The 22169-nt window shown below is 34.2% G+C and overlaps 1 protein-coding gene across 11 annotated transcripts in view; it reads left to right on the forward strand.

Annotated features, from left to right (window-relative positions):
* Positions 1 to 22169, forward strand: part of NFIB (nuclear factor I B) — a 236432-nt gene that overhangs the window by 170090 nt on the left and 44173 nt on the right. For all 11 annotated transcript variants that reach the window (XM_036854911.1, XM_036854920.1, XM_036854914.1 and 8 more), the window contains exons 5-6: positions 1233 to 1353; positions 4998 to 5116. In XM_036854911.1, coding sequence (XP_036710806.1) covers positions 1233 to 1353; positions 4998 to 5116 — 240 coding nt within the window. The remainder of the gene's footprint in view (positions 1 to 1232; positions 1354 to 4997; positions 5117 to 22169) is intronic.

Consider the following 22169-nt stretch of genomic DNA (forward strand, 5'->3'; position numbering starts at 1 on the left):
AATGAACAAACCTTCAGCAAATAGGTTCATTTGTACCAGTTCACCAGCTTTGCATGGGTTTTTGAACTGTTTCATCTTTGTTGACCACTCTAGGTTGCCAGGGCAGAATTTCAGGGAAGAAAGCAAGGAAAGAAGGGAATTCACATTTGTTGAATATCCATTATACACTAGGCATGATGCTGGACTTTTATCACTCCTTACCTCATCTCATCCTCAAAATAATCATATGTGATAGGTTATTCTAATTTTCATTTTACAGTTCAGGAAACTGAGGCACATAGCCAATAAGTGGCAGAGGGAGTTAAAACTAAAAGGCTGTCTATCTCCCAAGACCCTACGCATTCTAACACAACATGCTGTCTGACAGATTTATTCAAGATGTCTAGAAACCAATTTTAAAAATTTGAAAAGATGTAATCCATTGTACAACAACCAATATTACATTAAAATTTTCAGTTCTTAATACATCAACAAACTCAAAAAGACTTCTTGATTTATAAAATAATACCTTAAAGTATAAAACTCCATGAGTATATTTTAAATGACTTATGAAGTTGGGCATACAAACTTTTTTAAAAATAAAACATAGCTGTTGAGTAAAACTGTACTCACCATTCATATATGAAACCTGAATATGTATTTTGGAAAAAGAATCTTGACTTTTATTTCATATTTGTCAATTTTACTTATATACCTGTTCTAACACAAGAATTATTTTTGTATCAAATAATTATAAATATGATTTCTAATGCATTCTAACATTAATGTTAACATTATTATAAAATAATAATCACCTTTTGTGAAACTATTCTAATTCGATTTATTTAACAATAATTTGGTTTTTGAGATCTGACTTAGTACAAAGTGCCTTGCTTGATGCTGAACAATAGGCAACATATATTGTTCCCTGTGGCGCATCTAGAGACTAGCGGGGTGACAGGTGTAGTGACGACTAACACAAAGGACTGAGTGAAGAAGCTTGGGCAGTGGGAGTGGGAGAAGGGGTAACCAGTGATGATAGTCAGCGTGCCTCAAGTTTCCACACTTGAACATTGGCATCGTGAGGATATTTGCAAGTCTTAACCAGTGAACGGCTGGTATTAGATTCTTAAAGAGAGTTCTCCTCATCCTTGCCCAGAGGCATGGAAAATATTAGATTATCGCGTTTGAATAGAGATGACAACAGTAAATGGCATTCCCAATGTTTGTTGGTGTTGTTGTTTCATTCCCAGCACCCATAACCCAGGGAACTGGAGTCAACTTCCCAATTGGAGAAATCCCAAGCCAACCATACTATCATGACATGAACTCGGGGGTCAATCTTCAGAGGTCGCTGTCTTCTCCACCAAGCAGGTAACTGCAACAGGAGTTGCTTTTGTTCTCAGTCTGTATGCAAATAGGTAGATAAGTAGACATGCAGATAGATAGGTACGCAGGTAAAGAGAAGGGGGACGTAAAGCAAAGCGTTCAAGATTTTTGCTGATTTTACACAAAGTTTTAATCTTTCCTGGTTAAATTTATTTTGAAATTTGAAAGTTAAATTGTTGTTCAAAGCATTTTAAAAAGTCTTTTTGGGGAGACGAGGGAACTATGAAAATGTATTAATATTCTCTTATATGAAGTATTATAACTCTATAAGTAATTCTTTTGGTGACTTTAAAAATGATGTTGCCATAGCAAAGATCCCTGGTTTAGGATTGATTCATCCAACTTTTACCCTAATACCATGTCCAAGCTGGAGATAATGAAACGTGAAAAATAAAATGTGTCATTTACTTAACCTTAAAAGGCCTTATTCTAGGCAACAGGTTTGCCAAGTTCTTCAATTAGTTGATGTTCTTTGAATAATTTAGTTAACTCTCAGTTACCAGTGAAAGTATTACCTGCTCTGAGATTTGGCCTAACCAGCCTTTGTTGGGGAACAGCTACAGTGAGGTGACTTTGCCTTTTAGTTCTCTGCTGACATTCTCATATTTCTCTCTTGACCTTCTGATTGTAACTTTCAGTCCCACAGGAGTTTAAAAAGAGATCTCCTATTTAAATGAGGGAAAATTAACTTGGCAAGTTGTAGTACATAGGATTTCATGATATGTTCCCCTATTGTTGAATGATAAAAGAGGGCTGAGTGTGAATAAGACAAATAAATATTATAGCTTTATTGGGGTTTTTTGAGTTGGATCTTTAGTATAGGAAGAGCAATCTCATTTCCATAGCATTAAATATACCCACGATCAGTTAGAAGATCATACGTGAGTTCCAGAGCAAAACATATATTTCACAGTATCAACTGTTAAAAAATTTAAAAATCTGGATAACTATATTCCTATGCTATCCTCAAAAACAAAAATTAATTGCATTTGAATTAATTATGGGGCTATGCACATTTGTTTGTTTATTAACTAAGTTCAATTTGATGTCATTTATGGTCAAACTATATTTTCGTATAGTTAGATTGCATAGCAAGATAATAGGGTTTATTATCATTAAAACTGTCTGTGATATGGTGAAGTGTTAAAAATGCTTTAGTTTTTCTAAATTTAAAATGTGAGTAGTAATTTTTATTTTGTCTGGTGGATTGGTATGCTGTCAACACAGATCTTTCCTCATGATCATTCAGTATCAGATACTACGTCATTCAAATAAAAAAGGTTTAAAAAACATTTCTCTATTATTTCCTTATGAAAATCTTTTCCCCCTCATTTCAAGTTTTCCATACATATTTACAGCTGATTTACAGATGGGAGAATTAGATTAAAGGAGGCTTAAAAAATACATTCTAACTTTGGATACCCTACAAAGAAACTAAAGAAACTGTTTACTCTCACTGTGGTTTAGCATGGATAGAAATTGCCATCTTCTACATCATGTTAATACTCTGGGAGTTGTGAGCCAAATATTAATCACAAATGTATCTATGAATATACCCAGACATGCACATGCTTCCAGGATTTGGAAACAGTGTAGTAGAAAGAGCACAGTCTCAGAAGTCAGAAGTCCTTACTTTGTGTCAGACTGCTTCCATTAACGTGCCCCGGGCAATTGATTTTCTCCAAATTTGTCTTCCCACTTCTATGAAAATGGAGGATTGGTTTATGTGTATGGCTTCTAAAGTGAATTACAACTCTGAAATCCTATGACATTAGGTTTATTATCACTGTATAAAGTTCATTCAGAAGATATCTTTTTTAGTTTTTATTTCCATAGGTGTGAATAAGATTTTTTTTAAGGAAAAAATATCCATTTCTATACTCATAACTTACTGTTTAATAGGGTATTGGTGGAGATGTTTGAAAGCAGTATATCAAGCAATATGGCATGTGGCATAGAATAGCTTTGTAATCTCTGCTCTAAATATTCACTTTTCTTAGTAATTGAGATAAAACTATGTTTTCTTTATTAAAATATATTATAATATTTTGAAAGTTATTTTGGTTTGAATTTGGCAATGGCCTGTTTTTCATGGTTGATCTTAAGAATAAAGGATCAATAACCTAAGTTTTTAGGAAAAAAATCTAAAAACAATAAATGCTGGAAAAGGTGTGGTGAAAAGGGAACCCTCCTACACTGTTGGTGGGAATGTAAATTGATACAACCACTATGGAAAACAGTATGGAGGTTCCTTAAAAAACTAAAAATAGAACTACCGTATGACCCAGCAATCCCACTACTGGGTGTATACCCTGAGAAAACCATAATTCAAAAAGAGACATGTACCACAATGTTCAATGCAGCACTATTTATAATAGCCAGGACATGGAACCAAGCTAAATGTCCATCGACAGATGAATGAATAAAGAAGATGTGGCACATATATACAATAGAATATTACTCAGCCATAAAAAGAAACGAAATTGAGTTATTTGTAGTGAGGTGGACGGACCTAGAGTCTGTGATACAGAGTGAAGTAAGTCAGAAAGAGAAAAGCAAATACCATATGCTAACACATATATATGGAATCTAAAAAAAAAAAAAAAGAACGGGGCTGATGAACCTAGTTGCAGGGCAGGAATAAAGATGTAGACAGAGAATGGACTTGAGGACACGGGGTGGGAGGGGGAAGCTGGGGCAAAGTGAGAGTAGCATTGACGTATATGCACTACCGAATGTAAAATAGTTAGCTAGTGGGAAGCAGCAGCATGATCTCCCTCTGCTTTGCAATGACCTAGAGAGGTGGGATAGGGAGGATGGGAGGGAGGCCCACAAGGGAGGGGATATGGGGACATATGTATGCATATAGCTGATTCACTTTGTTGTACAACAGAAAGTAACACAGTATTGTGAAGCAATTATACTCCAATAAAGATCTATTAAAAAAAAAAGGATATATGAAATAGTTTATAATCAGTAAAGTACTATAAAATTTTTAATATTATTAAATATAGGGTTGCTACTAATAATTACTATCTTATAAGTGTCTCGTAAATGCCAGCCACTAAATGCATGAGCTTTACATTTAATAACTCATTTAATCCTCTCAACCACTCCCCTTTTTATTATTTCCATTTTACAGATGATTAAACTGAGTTTAGGAAGGTTAAGGAGTTTACTTATCTTTGAATTGATATGAAGGGATTACATTTTTAATGACAAGTGCTGTACGAATGAACGTTATTCATATTGATAATAATTATGAGTCAGGTACAATCAATAACAATTTTTAAATTAGTATACCTATCACATTAAGAATTCACTTTTTAGTACTGAAAATAGTATTCTACTACTGGAAATGTATTTCAACATGTAAATATAATAAAAACCATATTTGTTAGGCAGGTATAGTTCTGATATGTTATAATAAATGATACGTACAACTAGAAATGTCTGCTACTCCTATTGATGTCTTGAATACTCACCATTATTTCAAAATGGTTCTGAGATACTGTTACTTGTGTTTGTGGAAATTTCCACAGTAAGAATATTCTCAGATTATGTATTTTCAGATGCTACGCATCTTTCTAGAAATCCCATTAACGTTAACTATTGCCATATTTTAACAGCAAAAGACCCAAAACTATATCCATAGATGAAAATATGGAACCAAGTCCTACAGGAGACTTTTATCCCTCTCCGAATTCACCAGCTGCTGGAAGTCGAACATGGCATGAAAGAGATCAAGGTGAGTAATAAGGCGTTGTGTCTAGGAACAGTAGAGTAAAATGTCAGCTCCTTTCATAAATTTCATTTAGTCAAAATTTCATAATTGAATCAATATGGATTATATTTTTTTCATGAAATGATTGGAATAAAATTATTTTAAAGGTCATGTACTGGTCAGATCTTGTTAAAGTTAAGTTACAAAATTCCCATATTTTTATGTGTTTATTAAACTTTTTTTTTTTAGACAAAATGATCTTTTAGAACCCTCAGTGTGTGTGTGAGTGACGATGACCTGACTACATTAGTTGGCTGGATTGTAGCAGAAGCACAAGTTCTGATTCAGTCAAATCAATTTGCTCCTCTTAATGGGGTATTTTAAGGAGGAGCCAAGCTTTAAGCGGTTCGCAGGTGCTGGTTACTGAAAGTTCCCATTTAAAGGAAACCATACTTCCTTTTGGAAGTAGGTACAACATGAACAATAAATAAAAGTGTAATGTAAGACACTTGGTGTCTGAGTCAATCTAGTTATTCTATCTAGATAAAACTATAACCCAGTTCTAGGGCAGCTCTAGGGAAAAATATAACCTTAAGGAATAGGTATTATTTGACTCTCTGAATTCATACTTTGCTCTTTTTCATTCTTAAAAATCTATTGGATTAAATATATTTCATCGGACATACTCATGCCTTTTTGCCACAGAAGGAGATGATTAAACATGGAAACAAAGATTAGCTAACAATTTTTGTTGGTATGTGTGCGAATATGACTTATATCAGCAGCACAAAATGTACTTGAAAATTCTTTTAAATAAAATTCTCCATTTTCTTAAAAATGTAAAAAAAGAGAGCTCATTATCAGTGTTTTTCAGCCCATGACTTGGGCGTGTGTATCTGAGGGTTGAGGAGCTGCATGTCCAGTAATCTCAGGAGACCAAATAGCTCTGAAGCTTAGCAGTTAAAGCCAAAGTTCAGGACTCCTTTTCTGCTGTTCCGTGTTTTCCTACCGAGGGCCATAGCATTTAAAGAATGGTGAAACATCTTCATGGAGGAATTGACATTGAGTCAGGTGGGTCTCCTTTAGCATGCTGAGATTTTTAACTAGTAAAGAAGGGGACAACGTGGGCACAGACAAAAGCACAGGCAAGCATTGAGGTGGGGAAGTAAGTTTCTGAATGGCCATGTATGAGCCCTGTGGTGGGAGGCTGTGTGTGTGGATGGAAATAAAGGGAGATCGTTTTAAGGAAGGATTTGAAAATCAGCTGGAGAGTTTGGGCTCTGAGATCTTACTCCACCTCCCCAATCTATTCTTTAGACAGAACCATCTTTTAAAACATAATAATGTCATATCACTCCCCTACTTCAGTCACGTCCTGCTCCTCTTAGGAGAAAATCAGAGTTCCTTCCTATGATCCACAGACCTTTTTCTTGTCCTCTGGCCTCTTGACCACTGCTCCAGCCTCAGAAGGGGCCGTCTGCTTCCTTCTTGCACTTGAGCCTACTGCTTTGTTTAGATTGGAAATGCAATACCCAAGACCTTCATATAAGCCATGCCCTCTGGAGGGCTCCTCTTCTTTCTCTTCGTCTGGCAAATTCTTGGTCAATTTTCAGGTCCCAGCCTAAACTGAGGAATTTCAATCTAAAACAGGTCTTTACCTCTTGACACCTTGTATTGTTCCTTCATTGTGCTTATAATACTTAGTTCCGTATTTGTTTATGGGATTAATTGTCTAAATCTGTAGATACTATGAGGGCAGGGAATCTGTTTGGCTACTGTGTAACCAGCGCCTGGGAACCATGCACAACACTTAGTGCTTAGTAGGGGCAAATATTTGTTGGCTACATGAACCATTGATAGGCAGAACACCAGTTTCATTAGCAAAGGCAGGAAATAACAAGGACTTAACCAGACTTGCAGAAGTAAGAATAAAAACAAAACCCTCACCCCTTTATATTTTATTGCTTGTTTTACTGACATTGTCAGCTTTTTCTAAACAAAGCCATATTTTCCTCATCAGAAAATTGTTCTGGAAAAGATTCTAATGGTAATAACGATAACATTATGAATGTGTGGCAATGGATGTGTTGTGCAGAAGTGTAGGTGTTCTTTATTATAGAGAGTGTCACTCTGTAAAATTGATTCCTCTTTCAGCCTATTGAATAAAGCCAATCTCAAATCATATTATAAAACATTTTTGAAAAGTAGAAGGGAAACTGTCATTCTTTTCTTTTTGTAAAATTGTTGTATTGTCTTGGTGATTTTCTTTTGTCAAGATGACTGGAATTATTGGAGAAGTCTGTAAAGGCATATTAAGAGTAAGAGAGAATGATCCATTTTCATGTGTGCTTAGAAAAAAAAGTCTGTCACTTTAATTCTGAAGACTGAAGATTTTGTAATGTGCACAGGAAGCCCTTGTGGGAAGAAGACTTCAACTACAATGAAAACATGAGGGCAGGACAGTACTATCGTTATAAATTTGCTAAGCCAAATGCAGTCCTTTTGTTTGATGAAAATTGCTTTCTTTAAACTTGCAAAGTAAAATGCCCATCGTTGTTCTTGTCTATCTTCAAATGTTCTTTAGACATACTTGCCTGTCATGAAGGGAGTTTTCTAAAGGGCATATTGAGTACCACTCGATACTGTAATCACTTTAGTACATGTCTAAAAATCCCTGCGCTAATTGTATGCAATAACTACTTACCGGTTGCTTAAAATATATTTGTGCTTATAATTGGCAGAAATGTTTAAAATTCACTGTGAATTATTTCCTGGGTCTGCCTTAGTTATTTGTGTTAACTTTGCATTAACATCTACTCTTACCATAACCCTTAACAAAACTGAGTGAAATATGAGAATCAAAAATAACAAAATTATGGACAGTATGTGGCATTGCACCTTCCCTTATAATAATCTGAACCACAAACCTAAACCTTTGAGATTTATTCCAAGTAGGCAAAAATAAAGGATATAGTGTAACTAAATGATTATACTCATTTCATTTTAAAAATTAGGCAAAATTTTAATACAAAATCTAGATTCATGCAATGACAAATATTCCTGTATTTTAATAATTTAATGAAAAAAGTGTTTTTATTTTAGCATACTATAGACATAATTATATCTTTATGTCTTTTCAAAGCACAAAAAAGTTAGAATTTCCTGGACATAAAAGAGTTGTAATTTTAATTTTGTAGAATATAGACATGAACATTTTCAAACTGAACACTGCTTAATAGGGTTAAACATTTCGTAGGAATCTTTATAATTTGCTTAAATTTCTTCTGATAAATCGTGATAGAAATTAAATTTGTTAGAATCTATATTACATAATGTTTATGTTTTAATTTTATATTCTTTTATACATAAAGGAAGAAAAAAGAAAACTGGGCCAGTAAGAAAGGGATATACAGCAGCTGTTACATTCTTTCCTAGATTCTAGAATATTTTTTTCTTGCTTAGTCTCTTTTATGAATTCCCTAGTCTTAAACCTCGTGACTGGTTCTACCTCTATTGAAAACTTTGTTTTTTGGATAGTGCTTTCCATCATTTTAATGGTTAAATTAATAGAACCAGGATAGCTTATCAATTTGCATGTTGAAAATTTCTTTTATTATTCTAATACTTACCTCACAAAATATTCCCTCTGAGAGCTTGTCTACCTTAAATTTTTTCCCACCTGAGCCAGTTCACAGACTAAATTCCTCATTGATATAATTCTCTTGAAATCATTACAGTAGTCCTTTGTAACTTCTGATGTAAGAGGAAAAATAGAGGCAGGTCTTGGTTTTTCCTCTAATTTAAGTTACTTTCTTGGGACTAAAGCTTGTAGTATTTTCGTGGCCAGAAATTTAACAGACTAGTAATTGGTATGCTTGAACATTTGAAACAATTCTTTGTATCACTTTGTCTCTGCCATTCTAATAGTCGCTGATCCGTCTAAGCCTGAATATAAAGCTCCTAAAACGCTATTTAACAGACGTTTAGTGATATGGTAAATATATTTGTAATATACAGCTGGGCTTTCTAAATGGAAAATTTAACAGCTTCTTAGTCTAATGAGTATTTAAACAACTTGTAATCTTAGATAAAATGTAAATTCAGAAAGACTTTTAATGCAGTAAAATTTTATTAGTTCCTACACATTTAGAATTTGAGATAATTGAACTAAATTAACATTTATCAAATGCCTATTATTTGCCAGGACTTTTCTAGGCATTGGGCACATAAATATGAATAAATTAAATTTCCAGCCCTTGACCTGCTGAACAGAAATACAAATTTTTATTATTTATGAAAACAGTTTCTTCACAGAGAATAAATAATGTAAATCAGGTTATGAGGGGACTATCTCCATGCCCAACTTACTTTTAAGCATTATGAGAAATAAATCTTTACACAAAAATCAATAAATTGGTATGTTAGCAAAAACTAGCACTACTTAGAGGTGTATTGGTATGTAATTACAATTTTAAGAGTAGTTTAAAAAGTTATACTGGACTCTCAAATAGCAGTATTTAGGCATCACATTCTGGTTGCTATAGGTACCAGAAAAAAGCACTATTTAAAAAAATTTACAGTTCTGTTGTACAGAGAAGTCTTCAGCTAGTTTTTCTGAAGTTTTAATACATTTCCAAGACCTAGAGATTTATTTGTGATAAATTTGCAAATGTTCTCATTAGTAATAGAGTCTTATATGTTGTGCTCAATTTTAATTTGCACTTTATAGATTTCTGTAAGGATATGGTTTTAAATAAATAATGAATTAAGCCAAAGGGCTCAAGGGAACACTGGGGGCTAAAGAGTAATAATGCCAGCTTAGTATCATGCATTTAATCAAGTATAGGAAATAAATAACAATCAGTAGAGTGTGGTGACACTGATAGAACCAGAATCAGAGACCAGCCTTTCGTAAGTTTAAAAAAATATTAATAGATATGCTAGATACAAGAGCATTCAACTAAGTTTGGAAATTTTTATTTAAACAAAAATTTAAACTTTTTTATTCATAAATGAGTTTGTAGAATATTTAATATACTACTGTGTGCTGTGAATGTGAATATCCATGAGTGGATATTGACTGAATATGTTTATTAAGTTTGCGACTTCAGAACCTTTTTTCCCCCATCTAAGAATCTATAGGGAGATTTAGTCCTACATTCAAACCTTGGAAAACAGTGCTCTAGCCCAAACTACAGTCTGACAAATGATAAACTCTCAAGGTTCTTCTAGCTGTAGAAGTTGGGTGAATGAGCAGCTTTCACAAATAGTTGAGTAACTACTGACATTAAATGAAGTCCTAGAAAATGGCAAGGAAACAGCTTAGTAATCTCCTGGAAGAATGTTTAAGCTCCCTTTGGGGACCAGATAGAACACCAGCAATTCCTTACATTCCTAGAGTTTGTATCACAAGGATTAAATATCAAATGTTCAAATATCAAATTTTGAACCAGACAGAATCAAAGATACAAGCGCTTTTGATGGATACGTGTGAAGAGATGGCTTCAATTTAATGTTTAAGTACAATTTTTAAGCTTTTTTGTTTAGCTTATTATTAAAAAAATATCAAAAATCAAGAACTTACAGTTCTTACAGAACTTGCAATGACTCTCCATATATTATGTCATCGGAGGGCAAACTCTGGGGATGCCTTCATCATAGTGTATTTCATTCTCTTCCGCTACACTGCTGTAGTTGAAAAATCACATTATGAACATCTTTCAAACAGAAAGGAAGACAATACGTTGTTGGTGAAGGCTTTCATCAGAATTCCTTACATTGCCTACTAATTAACAGATGTTTGTGCTCTTTTCATGTGTTCTCATCAGGAGGAGCATTTTGGATGGGACGCAACTTGTGTACATGCTAGAAGGGACAATACTACTTACTAGGGGAAAGTGATACTCATATTTCTGTCTTCTGGAGCCTTAATGATTTGAAAATACAGCATTTTGTAGAAAAACCATCATGGGTAATCAGTTTGAAAAAAATAGCAACTTGCTATGTGACACTGGCTCTCTAGATTGGTAGAACACAGTCTAAATTAGGAAAGTGGAAAATCCATGGGAGACAGTGTGCTTCGTTATCCTAGTGAACCATGAAAAGTTTCTTAGAGTGGTAAAAGGTTTTATTTCAAATCCATTTACACATTAATTTCCTATTTAAGTTTATTTTGAAGTAGTTTGGAAAGCCAGTTTCTTTTGAGTTATTATACCACCAATATCATATACAATAAGAAGTTGATTTTTCAGGGATAGAACACAGATTATTAGAAGCCTTAGGGGAGACATAGTTCAAGCTCCTTATCTGACAGGTAAGCAATCTAAGAATCAGAGAGGCTGTCTCATCCATAGTGTCCAGATAATTAAGAGCAGAGCCTAGGTCTTCTTTTTCAAAGGCTGATTTTTTTTTTTTTTTTGTATTTTTCTGTTATCCTGCAACCCACCTAGGGAATCAATATATAAACTTACCTCCATAGGGAGAAATGGACTAGGAGAATTTGAACACTGCTTAACAAGTCTTGGCAGGCGGACAGTTCTAGGGAGCTTCATGGAAGATTCTGTTAGACCTTGTAGAACTAGAATAAGTGTAGAGGTGAATTTATGAGTTTTCAGGTTCTGAAAGAATTGTCATAACAAAATTTTGAGATGGTAAAATGTATATCTTCTTTTTTAAAATATCAACCTCTTAATATTTGTGCCATGATTAAGTTTTTGAACTAAAAAAAAAAAGGGAGATATGAGTGCTTTTGATGGATAAATGTGGAGAAGAGCTGGTTTGGATGGAATGTTTAAGCACAATATTTAAAGTTTTAAAAAGCTTTTTGTTATAGAGAATGTCAAAAATAGAAAGAATCATAAAGTGAACTTCCATGTACCGTTTTTCAGCTTTAACTGTTATCAATATTTTGCCCATCTTGTTTCTTTCAATATCTTCCAGTTTTTTAAGTATTTTAAAGTAAATCCCAGATAATGTGTCATTTTACCTATAAGTACTTAAGTTTCTAATAGACAATGATTTTTATTTTTAATACAACCCAATACCATTATTAATTTAACAAATATAACAATAATTCCTTAATATATACTGTATAACCCATGTGCAAATTCCCCAGAATATCATATAGGTTGTTTTGTTTAAATGAAGGTCCCAAACAGATCCAATACCATATTTGTATTTTCAACTTGTCTTTAACCTGTAATAGTCCTATTAACTATTTTTATATTTACTCACTTTTGTATATCATTTATTTGTTGAATAAACCACATAAATTTAAATCTTTTCGTTCAACAAATACATTTAAACTGAGGAAAACCAGACCCTCCTGCCATTTGTGGCTACCATTTATTGAGCACTTACTTACTCCTTTTCAGGATTGAGCTAAGACTTTACATATATCTTTCTTTTCAATCCTATTTAAAAACAAACAAACGTTTTACAGCTCATTAAGCTCATCACTACAGTGGTTAAGAAATTTGACATAGATACACAGATAAGTAGCAAAGATAGAATGGGAGCCCTTGTCTCTTCCGCTTCAGAATCCATGCTCATTATTACTATATATACTGCCTTCCAAAGAAGTCATTGTCATGCTGTGTTCATGGTTTTGCAAACTAGTTACAAAACCTCTATGACAGTTGTTTTTTTTCCTGACACATATGAAACTTTACTACAAATAAATACATATAATAGCAGAAGAGTTCACAGACTCCAGGGATTCATGAGTGCAGTCCTTGGGCTGGACTCAGGTTAAGAATCTCTTTTCCTTTTAATAATAAGATGTTGTTAATAAATAATCCTAAAGTCTAGAATGTCTTTAGTTGAGGTGTGTGACGTACATTCAGTTTAAACTGAGCTATGTGTGTCAAAATATAAAAATTATATATTTATATAATATAAATAAATAGCGGTATGGCCTTAGACAAAACACTTAATGTCAGTAAACTGAGTTTTCTCATCTGTGAGATAAAGTTGGATGGTAAGGTTCCTTTGTGTTCTAATGTTCTGGATTTTAAATTAATTGAAGTCAGAGTACTTACAGATCTTTAATACTTGAGTCTTTGAGCTTTCATTAACATGAATCTTTTTGAAGACTCTGAACATTTTCCATTTCCTAAATTATTTTTTAGATGTTTATTTTAAATGCTCTTGTTGAATAACTTGAAAATTGGCTGTTTAGGTGCTTGGAGGCCTCATATGTTTTGCCTTATACCTGAGGAATGTGCAGTTCTTACAAATACAAGCCCTGTCCTGCACCATTCTGGTACAACAAATGATTGAGAGAGATTGAGTTATTATAACAGACCATTGTTATGGGATCTGTGTCTCCTCCTTTGAAAATAAATGACTCAGCCAGACGGCAACATTTATATTTTCTCTAAATGACTAGGGATATAGCAATAGGAGACCATTATCCTGTGACAATATTCTGTTTCATTGACATTATCTCACAAATGTAATTGGTCCATTACTAAATAGAGGTTTTGTTACTGATCAATTTCACGTGATTTCTAAAACCATTAAGATAATAAATATGCCATCATAGTAATTTCATTCACAGGATGTTCTTTTTTTCTTCATTTACATTTGTTAAAGGAGAAATATAGATTTAGACTGAACTTAAAAACTACAGCTTATACCAGTTTTGACTACTTTTCCATTAAAAGAAACAGAATATTGTGCAGAGTAATCATATTTGCATTGAGCTGCCAAAGTGACGACCTTAAAATTTTCGTGAATTTTTTTGTCTGCTACACTAAACCACATCAAATCATAATTGTTCCTAAGCAATTAGTTTACTACCTAAGTTTAATGATTTTATTTGAAATAAGTTCCAGATCATTTCCAGGACTTTCCTGTAAATCCACTAAAGTAACACATCAGTAGAATCAACCCTAACCATTACCAGCATGTATAATAACAGCATTAGTAACAACCTAAACCTTGAGATGTCTTGTAGCAAAAATGTTGCTAAATGCATAGCTTTTCCCCAAATGTTCTCTAAAAAGTCATCTGTAATCTTGTTAAATTAGAACTCTTCCAGTATCTTTCTGACTTTTACAGTTAAGGTTACAGTATTGATTTTATTTTATAGTCCATGGCTCTCAGATGCTTAACACTAATAAGCCTCTATAGCCAAGAGGTTCTCCCCAGAGGCATGGCGAATAGCAACTATTTACCTATGCCAATATTTAATAAGCATCTAAAATATACTCCAAATCTTGCATAATTGTTTGGTGCTTTTCCTCCTTTCAAATTAGATTTTCTGACATTACTCAAGATACTTTATCATCGTCTGTCTGTTGAAATGAAATTGCTTAATGGACAAAAGTATTTTGAAGTGTTTTTTAAAAATAAGTTTTCATTTATTCAGTATTCACTCTTTTAGCATTGTTCTTCATTATTCAAGGCTTTTTTTTTTTTTTAATGTCTCAGGAAGGTGTTCGTGAGCTTCAAAGGGCTTTGAGCTTTAACTTAGTATTGGGTGTTGGTGTAGCCTGGAGTCTTTTTTTTAAATAGAGCTGTGATAAACAGAGACTTGTAGAAACACGCTACTTACAGGCTTGGGTTGGAATATACTATATAGAGAGACTTAAATTATCACAAAAGGTTTCACATTGCTCAAGGATGTAGTAATATGCTTGTGTAGTTAAGATTAAATAACTCAGAGATTAAAGTAAGAATTTTCATATATTTAACATGAAGACTACCATATTTTCTGTTTTCTCCTTTGAAAAAGAACTGAAAAGAAAAGAAAAGAAAAGAAAATAATTTTTCTCCAAATATGTATTTTACCATTTTTTATTATAAAAGTAAATATTATTTGTGGGGGATTTGAAAAACAAATTGTCAAATATAAACAAGAAAATAAAAGTCACCTGTAGTTCTATCACATGGAGATAACTCATGTTAATATTTGGATATATTATGTGCCAGTCTATTTTCTATATATTTTTTCTATGCATATCCTATATATTCTATGTCAAGTAAAATTTTTGCACTAAATTGGGCTTATACAATATATGCTATTTTGTAAATTCTTTTCGGTTTTTTTTTTTTTTTTGGTCTTTTATTTATAATATAATAGCATGTTACCATGTCATTCAATTTCCAGTTTATAATGCTGCATAGTATGCCACCCTTTGGCTCTACTCTACAGTTTTGAAGGTCTGCTTTACTTGTGGATGTTTAGATAGTTTCCAAGTTTTTATATAGTTAATAAAGATACAGTGAACATCGTTGCATACAAATCTTTGTACTTAAATCTGATCATTTTGTTCCTGTCTAGTTCTATTCATTGTCCCCGGTACCTGGCATATTGTCTGGCACTAAGTCACCAAATACATAGATGCTCAATGAAATTTTGTTAAAGGAATAAATACATTCCTACTGTAGAATTCCTGAGTTAAATATTATGTCCATTTCTAAGGCTTTTGATAAATACTGGCACAAAATCTGGAAAGGTCTTATCAATTTATATTCTCACTAGCAGTGCCTGAGTGGTTTGTTTAACTCCACTGTCATATCCATACTATTTAGACACAGCACATGGCTCTATAAGCAATTTTGAAGCATGTCCTCTGAAATATCTTTACAGAACGGTGAATCTATGGCCTTGTGACTCTACCCATGCACCTCTTTTCTGTCATTTACATTTCATTTAAACCATTGGGCATCACAGTACATCTTTTCTTCCCAGGAGCTGAGAGAGCCCCATTTTATTGTGAAGGAAATGGGGAAATGGAGAGGGTACCTCAGGGAATATGCAAAGCTTTCAAGTAAAGACCCCTACTTGGTCTCTCTCCTTTCTTGTCCTACAGACTCAATCCCTCGAGGCACTTCCCCACATAGGTCCTTTTTTTTTTTTTTTTTTAACATCTTTATTGGAGTATACTTGCTTTACAATGGTGTGTTAGCTTCTGCTTTATAACAAAGTGAATCAGCTATACATATACATATATCCCCATATCTCCTCCCTCTTGCATCTCCCTCCCACCCTCCCTATCCCGCCCTTCTAGGTGGTCACAAAGCACCAAGCTGATCTCCCTGTGCTATGCAGCTGCTTCCCACTAGCTATCTATTTTACATTTGGTAGTGTATATATGTCCATGCTACTCTCTCACTTCGTCCCAGCTTACACTTCCCCCTCCCCGTATCCTCAAGTCCATTCTCTACATCTGAGTCTTTATTCCTGTCCTGCCCCTAGGTTCTTCAGAACCTTTTTTTTTTTTTTAAGTTTCCATATATATGTGTTAGCATATGGTATTTGTTTTTCTCTTTCTGACTTACTTCACTCTGTATGACAGTCTCTAGGTCCATCCACCTCACTACAAATGACCCAATTTCATTTCTTTTTATGGCTGAGTAATATTCCATTGTATATATGGGCCACATCTTCTTTATCCATTCATCTGTCTGTGGACACTTAGGTTGCTTCCACGTCCTGGCTATTGTAAATACAGCTGCAGTGAACATTGTGGTCCATGACTCTTTTTGAACTATGGTTTTCTCAGGGTATATGCCCAGTAGTGGGATTGCTGGGTCGTATGGTAGTTCTATTTTTAGTTTTTTAAGGAACCTCCATACTGTTCTCCACAGTGGCTGTATCCCCACATAGGTCCTTTATCTACAGGTAAAACTTAGGAAAGTAAGGATCCGTATGGTTCCCCACAGGGAAACAATAGAAATAAATCCATCAAAGCTCTGGGCCGGGATCTTCTGTGCTTGGTAATTGCAGTATTTTATATAACATTTATGCAGTTATAAATAGCCTCTCCTCTAAACTTTCCTCTCCTGCACACAATTCACCCCCAGGCAAAAACAGAGGGAGAGAAGCCTGGGTCTCTTTCAGCGCTCAGTTGGCAGAGTCATCCTGCCTGCCTTCTCCTTGTCCTCTGGGCTCAGGGCCCAAGCTGTTTCCCTGTCTCAGGACTGACTCCGGATTTATGGCCTGAAGTAAAAGTATCAGATTTCCAGCTCCTGAACTCGTCCCACACACCAGCTTTAGTAGCCTCTCATTTATTATCTCATGTATTATAAAGAGCGTTATTATTTTATACAGATGGGTCATTCCTTTTTCATGTTGTCGTCCAGCTTTCACCCCAACATTTTAATGGAAAGCAGAAATTCCCCAGTTTAGCTAACGTTCACTTGTCAGTCTGTTTTGTGTTGCTTGACAGAGTTTCAATGGAGTAACGGGTGTGTTAACCACCTTTGCCTTCTTCCAATGAGTTTGGTCTCTGAAGAGCTTTTCTATATCCAGAGTTTTTAAAAATCTATAAAGCTCTTTAAAATCTAGAGAAGTCTAAAACCTGTAAAAAATAAAGAAACTTGGAAAACTATGAGGGGTATTAAGTTAGTAAGACTTGTCAATATAATGAAATCTTGTCAAATCCTCGTCCCTGGACTCCCTAAGCTAAATGTTCCCACACATGCACTTTTCTTCTTTGATCTGTATCATGCTCATACCAAAGGACCAAAGTTTCATTGCACCTTGAGTTTTCTTCTGCAAAAAAAGAATCCTGTAACATCTGCTCAGCAGCTTGATAATGTAAAAAATAAGGAAGACATTTTTAACAATGATTATAGCTTTTTAAGCACCTCATAATAAAATATACCTTAACATTAAATACTGGAAAATAAGAGAAGTCGGCAAGTGATGATTTGTATCAAGAGGGTTCTTTTAGACTTGTTTACAAGTATGACATGTAAATAAGAAAGACAACTTAGGAAGATGTAAAAGGATTGGTATTTTAAAAGATTTTGAGGCAATTTGCTTCTTTGTTAACTAGATAGAAATATGTTTTTCTAAATCATAGGAATGGCACAGTTAATATATTTTAAGTTAGTGTTATGCTATGCTGAAAAGAACAGCTTCATAGAAATTCAAGAATTCTTGTGTGCTCTTACGTAATCGACTTCAAATAGTTGTAAGCTGTAAGTGTCATATAGGGAAGAAGAATAGGAATTTTTTTTAAAAAGAAAATGATGTGTTTTCTACGTAGGCGATAGAAATTCGATTTGTAACCTTAATCCGCTGAAGCATATTGGAAAAGCTAACATATTGCTCTCCTATATGTGAAAAAGGAGCAGGTGCCCCAGACAGGCAGGTGTTGAGGTAGCTGTTGGAGCTTGCCCTAGATCACTAGTTGACTTCAGTGAAGTTCTACTTACAGGTGGCTAACTGATTGGAGTGTCATGTGACATTTATCCCGGGAGCGACTTGGATGACGGGTTGCTACAGACTGAGGAAGGGGTCTTTGCTTTGATGAAGAAATTGCCAAAACTCATGTCTCATTAGTGTTTCCTAAGGTTCTTTGGAAGTGAACAACAGTTTAATTAAGGGCTGACGTAAACACATTTCTGCACACTTTCCCTGCAGCATTTTATCACATTAGAATTGATCAAAATTGTTGCCTTGGGCTGACTTGAACAGATATACATCTGGAGCGCCATTTGTGCAAGCTGCCGACTAGTCGAGTACATACGCTGTGTTTCACAGCAATGCTCTTCCTTTGTAGATGAAATTACGTTGTTGGGAGATGAGTTGATCTAACTCTTTATTTGCTTAAGCCTTTATCTCTTTGAAGTGTTGCAGTGAAATGAATGACACATCAGGGCTTAGGATATATGTACGTCAGAGTGCCAAAAAATCTTACAGTATGGCTAGTAAAAATTATGTGATAACTTGCTTTTGCAAAATACTTATTTAAAGGCATGCTTAAGTCTAAATGAACTGACTTATATAAGTAACCTACGTGAACTTTTTCTTACATGGTAGTCTTCTATTATGTATTTAACTACGCAATTGGTTTCTAAAGCCATAGCTAATTGTCCAATTATAAATCTAAACATGGGTGTAGACGCTGAAGACGAGCACCATGAGTGTGAATCTCCTTTAAAAAGATAGCGTCTCTAATTTTTTGCCATTAAGAAGAATCCTTTCCATAATCCAGTATTATCACACTTGCAATTATTTAATGAAGTTTTGTATTTAATGCTGAACTGTAAGCATCACCAGGGCAGGGAGCAGGTGGTCTTGTTTAACATCTTGAACTTGATGCCTTTCCTTAGTTTCTCACACTTATTAGAAGCTCAGTGATTTTGTTTTCTCTCTTTGCTTTGCATTCAGTTCCTTCTCATCTGGTGGTATCTATTCATGCATCATACATTTTAAGATAGACTGACTGTGGTTATTTCACTCATCCTACGCTACTGGTTATCATTCCCCCAGATAGCTTCTTTCACATGCAAGAGATTCTAAAATAAACTGCCTAGACACGGTGTCTGCTCCACCTCTTCTACCTTCTTTTAATCCTAGATTTTAAAAAATTCTTTTCCTGAGTAGCATGATCTTGTCCTCCACATTTTTTTTGTGCCCTTGATAAAATCATCTTCTGTAGGAGGTAAGCCACTAGTCAACTTTTTTAAGCATACATATAGGCATGCTATGGATATAACAAGTGCAAAATAATAATGAAAAAACCATCAAATAATATAAGACACAATCATAAGATCATTAAGGAAATCTAGACCGCCAAAATTCTTTAGGAGGGATTACTTAAAGAGAAAGTAAATCAGGTTGGTTCAGTGGATAAAATATTGTTCTATAAATGGAATAAGAGGGCAGAAAAACAATTTTCTAGCCCAAGGGACTATCCTATGCTAGGAAAGGCACAGAGTTAGAAGCACATCCCTTCTGGCCCCCCTTCTCCTCCAGGAGGCCATAAACAAATTAGCTTAAAGTTTAAATAAAATAGAATAATAAGGAAAGATTAAAGTAAAAATGTGGTACCATATTAGATGTTAGAATGAAGAAGATATCCTCTGAAGGACATGATTCCAGCTACTGTTTTTATGATGAACCATGATGAGGAATGTTTAAGAAAGAGAAGAGACAGGAAATTCTTGATTTAACCATTTAATCAAATGGGCCGAGTTGGGGAATGGAAAAAAAAAAGAGCTTTTGGAAAGTTTTCCCTTTGGCAATCAATTCATTTATATAGTGCTGCTTTCCAAATCATATTTAAATATCTTTGCCTGGTTTCAAGCCCTCACTGTCCTCTGCTTCCCTCTCCTCCGCCACCAGCAGCTCCTGCCTCCTTCCCACCAGTAAAAACACCAGCTAATCCTTTTCTTATCATCTGGCTTCTCTCTTCAACTTCTTTATTTCATGTATTACTCAACTTATGCATTAATATGTATGTGTTATTATTCAACTTATTGTATATTTACATATTATTCAGCTTTATTATTATTCAACTTATTTTCAGCGTAATCTTTTTATGTATGATTTTTCCTGCTTGAAGGACATTAGATTGTGAAAAGCATGACATTTGTTTTTCTCCACAGAAAGGTCATGTAAAAACATCTTTCCTATATATCCATTCCTCAAACATATTTTTTCTGTAGCATACTAGAGCATTAAAAATAGCAACGATATCATTTTTCAGTCTGGCTTGAGGTCTACTGGACTTCAGACATTCAAAATAAAATTAAAATAAAAACAATGCGAGCTTGATTCATGCTTAAAATGCAATAGCTAGAAACTCTACCCTTATTTCTCCCAGATAATTGACCTTTTATTTTTATTCCCTCTTCAGGCCAGTGAGTTTTTTTTTCTTTGTGAGGGGGTAGGGGGTTCATTTTGTGTCACCTTAAGTACTTAGTGCCTTGTACAGGCTGTATAGCAGTATATTTTTATTGATTAATGAGCCCAAGGTTAATTTCATTTAGTGGGAAAACAAAGGCAGTTAAGCCTACTTTCTAATACTTCCATTCTTTATCTGTTTCTTAAAAAAAAACTGTTTCAGTATGGACAGTGGACCTTCCCATTCTTATTTTTACTTACTTTAAGCTAATTCTGTTGTTTAAAAAGAAGGCAGTTTATTGCCCCTTTTACAATTTGAAGAGTGAATCTTATTTTGTTTCTGCAGTGTTGGCCTCTATAATTCCTCTCTGTGTTTATAACATGAAGGTACCATTATTATTCAGTGTATGCCTAAAGAGAACTAGAAAATAAATGGACCTGTAATAATTACCCAGTAAAGCCAAGTGTATCATTTTGACTAAGAAATTGCAAAGGCTTCGTTTCTCAAAAATTACATAATCACCTATATTGTTGAATTTCTCTGTACAAACACCCCTGATTTATATGCCCTTTATGAAAAGAGGCTCATGTGAATTCGCCTGGGTTTAATGAAAATTCTGAAATAGTTGTAGTAGTTGCAATAGTCTTGGTTGATCTTCTCCAGAAATGACATAACTAGAATGACACTCATTCTGCTTCCCAAACTCTGGTCATATTTAATTGTTTTTAAATGATGTATAGTATATGCTTTATTACTTATACTGTGGAGTCTTTAGGAACTCATTTACCCACGTTAATTTAATTCAAAATTTATATTGAAGCACAAGTAAAGCATAAGAGTGTCAATAGAAGCTTACCAGTTTCTTTTTCTAAGAGTTAATTTTAAATTAAAAATTTGGAATGGAAACTTATTACATCATCTATAAAGTGAGGGATGTTATAGAGGTTCTTTCCACCTCTAACAATCTATATGTCTGTGATTAACTTGCAGCAGGCCAAAACCTATATTTGTGTATTACCTTTTTTTAAAAAATAAATTTATTTATTTAATTTATTTATTTGTTGCTGCACATGGGCTTTCTCTAGTTGTGCTGTGCGGGCTTCTCACTGTGGTGGCTTCTCTTGTTGCTATGGGCTCTAGGTGCACGGGCTTCAGTAGTTGTGGCGCACTGGATTAGTTGCTCTGCCGCATGTGGGATTTTCCCTCACCAGGGCTCGAACCTGTGTGCCCTGCATTGGCAGGTGGATTTCTTAACCACTGCACCACCATGGAAGACCCTGTGTATTACCTTTTAAAATCAGATAGCTCTTAAGTGGAGTCAAATATTATTTTTGGCATTTTTAAGGTAACTTAGCTGAAATGAACTTCCTTTGTCTATTTTTCAAATGGTTTAAAAAGCTTTTTTTTTAATATATATATATATAGCAGCATTAGTTGCTGTGGTTTTGTTAGTAAAAGTTTCTTTCCTTTCTTTTTTTTTTTTCTTT

The sequence above is a fragment of the Balaenoptera musculus genome, chromosome 6 (genome assembly GCF_009873245.2).
Source record: "Balaenoptera musculus isolate JJ_BM4_2016_0621 chromosome 6, mBalMus1.pri.v3, whole genome shotgun sequence".
Lineage (NCBI taxonomy): Eukaryota > Metazoa > Chordata > Mammalia > Artiodactyla > Balaenopteridae > Balaenoptera > Balaenoptera musculus.